Genomic DNA, 4284 nt, shown 5'->3' with positions numbered 1-4284 from the left:
TTGCAAGTCCCTCCGGTTGCGTGTGGGGGGGGGGGGGGGGGCTGGAAGTTTCTGCAACATGGCCGCTGCTGGTAAAACGTTACAGAAGCGAGTCTGGCGACGGTATTTTATCACGTGGATTTCGCTGCAGTCTGTGTTTTGGCGCGTTAAGGCCACGTTGCTGCCTCTCTTCCCTTCCCCCAGTGATCTGCAGTCTAATTTCCCCTTCAAAGGTATTGAACAACAACTATGAAGTTGCCTTCCGGTGACTCAGACGCATGGTCCATCCAAGTCAGTATTGTCTGCTCTGGCTGGCAGCAGCTCTTCAAGGACCTGATCTTTTTAACTGGAGATGCCGGGGATTGAACCTGGGACCTTCTGCATGCCAAGCAGATGCTCTGCCACAGAGCCACAGCCCCTCTTTACAGCTCTCCAGGGTCTCAGGTGGAGGTCTTTCCCATCACCTCCTGCCTGGTCCTTTTAAACTGGAGATGCCGGGGACTGAACCTGGGACCTTCTGCATGCCAAGCAGATGCTCTGCCACAGAGCCACAGCCCCTCTTTACAGCTCTCCAGGGTCTCAGGTGGAGGTCTTTCCCATCACCTCCTGCCTGGTCCTTTTAAACTGGAGATGCCGGGGACTGAACCTGGGACCTTCTGCATGCCAAGCAGATGCTCTGCCACAGAGCCACAGCCCCTCTTTACAGCTCTCCAGGGTCTCAGGTGGAGGTCTTTCCCATCACCTCCTGCCTGGTCCTTTTAAACTGGAGATGCCGGGGACTGAACCTGGGACCTTCTGCATGCCAAGCAGAGGCTCTCCCACTGAGCCACAGCCCCTCTCCAAAGCCTGGCTGAGTGGGCCCGCATTTATCACCCCCAAAGCACTTATTTGCTTTTCCTCCTTGCATTAAACCTGTTGGCAGTAAAACCAGCAACTTATATCTTCCTCCTCCTCAATATTAGCCCCTGTTGCTGAGAATATTTTAACCCTCCCTCTTCAGACTAAGAGGTCCCCAGTGTCCTGAGAGCCAGACAGGGAGGTGTCAGGCACAGTTCTGCCTCCCACGGTGGGATGGTGGGAGCTCGAACGGTGGGGCCTCTAGCAAGCTGCTCTGGAGTCCTTGTCCTACTTGGCTGGAGGTCCTCACAAGTGAACTCTTCTGGGCCTCCCGCAGGATGCTGCGCTCTCCATAAACAGGAAGAAGCAAGCCGATGACTCCGCAGTCTTTTGTTTGCACAAGAGTATCAGCTCATCTGGCTGGATGACAACTTTTCGGTTAGGGAAGACCGAGCAGCCCAAGTTTGTGTTTGCTTAAAGCTTCCCCGACTCGGATGAGTAGCATAGTTTTTCTTAATCATGATTTGATTAAGTTTGGCATAGTGGTTAGGAGCGCAGACACTGATCTGGGAGAACTGGGTTTGATTCCCCACCCCCACCCCACACACAGCTGCTGGTGTGACTTTGGTTCAGTCACAAGTTATCTCAAAGCTGTTCTCGCAAGAGCAGTCCTCAAAAGAGCTCTCTCAGCCCCTCCTACTTCACAGGTGGTGTTCCCTCTAAACTGAGTGAGTGTGAGCTAGCTCACAGGTTTTTAGCCTCCGACTCACACGTTTTTGTCTTAGCTCAGGAAGGAGGGCTCCAGAGCAAACTAATATATGCAGTACCCAAATTGCTTCCTCACAACTTTAACGCCAGGAGCTCACAAAGTAGAATTTTTGCTCACAAGACTCCACAGCTTTGAGGGAGCATTGCCTGTGAGGTAGTGGTTAAGAGTGCGGACTCTAATCTGGGAGAACCGGGTTTGACTCCCCACTCCTCCACATGCAGCTGCTGGTGTGACCTTGGGTCAGGTACCAGTTCTCTCAGAGCTGTTCTCTCACGGGCAGTCCTCGAGAGAGCTCTCTCAGCCCCACCGACCTCACAGGGTGTCTGTTGTGGGGAGGGGAAGGGAAAGGAGTCTGTGAGCCGCTCTGAGACTCCTTCGGGTAGTGAAGGGCGGGGCATACATCCGATCTCTTCTTCTTCTTGATTCCTCGATCATGATTAGAGGGGCTGCGGCTCAGTGGGAGAGCACGCGTAAAGTCCCAAATTCAGTCCCCAGCACCTCCAGTTAAAAGCAACAGGTGATGGGAAAGAGCTCTCTGCCCGAGACCCGGGAGAGCTGCTGCCAGTCTGAGTAGACAATACTGACCTCGATGGAGGTCTGATTCAGTACAAGGCAAATCGACTTCATGTGATTGCTGGTGGAATGAAAGTGGAAGTCTGGGGAGTATCAGTTAGATCATAAGACCGAGGGCAGGAAGGGTCGCCTCAGTGCTTAGTTCTCGCGGCCCTTTCTTACCTGCCCAGGGAAATGCTGATCACCACTTTGGGGTGAGGAAGCCATTTTTCTCCAGGCCACTTTGGCCAGGGATCCTGAAGGTTTTTTGTCATCTTCTGAACATGGAACAGGGGTCACTGCGAGTGGGGAGGGGGAGGCATTTGTGAATTTCCTGCATTGTACAGGGGGCTGCGCTAACTAGATGACCCTGGAGGTCCCTTCCAACTCTATGATTCTAATGGCTGGAAATCTTTTCCCTATCCTGGAAGTGTTTTTGTCATCTTCTGGGTGTGGAACAGGGGTCACTGTGTGTGTGTGGGGGGGGAGGTGTTTGTGAATTCCCTGCATTGTGCCGGGGGTTGGACTAGATGACCCTGGAGGTCCTTTCCAACTCCATGATTCTAATGGCTGGAAATCTGTTCCCTGTCCTGGAGGGGTTTTTTGTCATCTTCTGGGCGTGGAACAGCAGTCACTGTGGGTTGTGTGGGGAGAGGTAGTTGTGAATTTCCTGCATTGTGCAGGGGGTTGGACTAGATGACCCCGGAGGTCCCGTCCAGCTCTATGATTCTATGAAATATTGTCCACGTTGAGGTGGGTATAATGCGTAGCCTGCAAGTTGCACATGGTCTCCAACTGTCTTGTTGGACCTTGGGGAACATTAGAGATGTCCTTTCTACTACTTATGAGAAGGAAGACCAGGAACGTTTGGAAGAGTTCCAAGCCACAGTAGTTCAAATACAGCAGGTGTGGATAGATCTTTTTCAGCCTGAGGGCCAGATTGGTATCTCTGCCTGCTTTTGGAGGTTCTGAATTGGATGCCAGCTCCTGGCTGTTTCTGCTGCCAGTAATCTTGTGTCACTTCTGTTGGTACCTTTGGTTGAGCTGGTAGCGCAAAAGAACCACCTAGAGGCCACTGACTTTTGCAGGCGGGGCTGTGGCTCAGTGGTAGAGCCTCTTCTTGGCATGCAGAAGGTCCCAGGTTCAATCCCTGGCATCTCCAGTTAAAAAGACCAGGCAGGAGGTGATGGGAAAGACCCCTCTGCCCGAGACCCTGGAGAGCTGTAAAGAGGGGCTGTGGCTCAGTGGAAGAGCATCTGCTTGGCATGCAGAAGGTCCCAGGTCCAGTCCCCGGCATCTCCAGTTAAAAGAACCAGGCAGGAGGTGATGGGAAAGACCTCTCTGCCTGAGACCCTGGAGAGCTGTAAAGACAGGGCTGTGGCTCAGTTGTAGAGCATCTGCTTGGCATGTAGAAGGTCCCAGGTTCAATCCCCGGCATCTCCAGTTAAAAGAACCAGGCAGGAGGTGATGGGAAAGACCTCTCTGCCTGAGAGCCTGGAGAGCTGTAAAGACAGGGCTGTGGCTCAGTTGTAGAGCATCTGCTTGGCATGTAGAAGGTCCCAGGTTCAATCCCCGGCATCTCTGGTTAAAAGAACCAGGCAGGAGGTGCTGGGAAAGACCTCAGCCCGAGACCCTGGAGAGCCGCTGCCTGTCTGAGAATGCAATACTTACCTTGGTGGACCAAGGGTCCGATTCAGTTTAAGGCGGCTTCATTTGTGTTCATGGGCGTGTAGTGGTGGTGGGGAGATCCAGAAGAGCCTTCCCCAAAGAGGGATTGGGCAAAAGCACACTCAAAAGGTACACATCATCACACGAGGAAGTCATACTTGGTGTGTACCTTGCCTTGGTTACCCGTGAAGGAGATAAGTTTGCATGAAGCCACTTGCAGGGGTCATTTCCTGCAGGAGCGCACAGGAGCGGAGCTCCAGCAGTAAAGAGCCCAGGGGGCAGGCACATGCAAGAAGCCCCGCACCCTGCTCCCAGCAGCCCTCAGTCAGACCAAGAAGCAGCCAGGTGAGTTGTAGAGCTCCCTCCCGGCCCCCCCGGCCCAAAACAGTCCAGTGGCACCTTTAAGACCAAGTTTTATTCAGGTGCAAGCTCTCCCTCCTCTGCGAGCACAGATCTGCACGTTCCCCCCCCCCCCATCT

General features: G+C 53.4%; 1 protein-coding gene across 1 annotated transcript in view; it reads left to right on the top strand.

Annotated features, from left to right (window-relative positions):
- Positions 1-58: 58 nt before the first annotated feature.
- LOC107114773 (chromosome unknown open reading frame, human C20orf194) overlaps positions 59-4284 on the top strand; it is a 146045-nt gene continuing 141819 nt past the window's right edge. Inside the window, exon 1 of the mRNA XM_015416363.1 lies at positions 59-212. Coding sequence (XP_015271849.1) covers positions 59-212 — 154 coding nt within the window. The remainder of the gene's footprint in view (positions 213-4284) is intronic.

The sequence above is a fragment of the Gekko japonicus genome, unplaced genomic scaffold, assembly GCF_001447785.1.
Source record: "Gekko japonicus isolate JY-2015 unplaced genomic scaffold, Gekko_japonicus_V1.1 scaffold1256, whole genome shotgun sequence".
NCBI lineage: Eukaryota > Metazoa > Chordata > Lepidosauria > Squamata > Gekkonidae > Gekko > Gekko japonicus.
The sequence above is the reverse complement of the archived record's forward strand: the minus strand, read 5'-3'. Positions and strand labels throughout refer to the sequence as shown.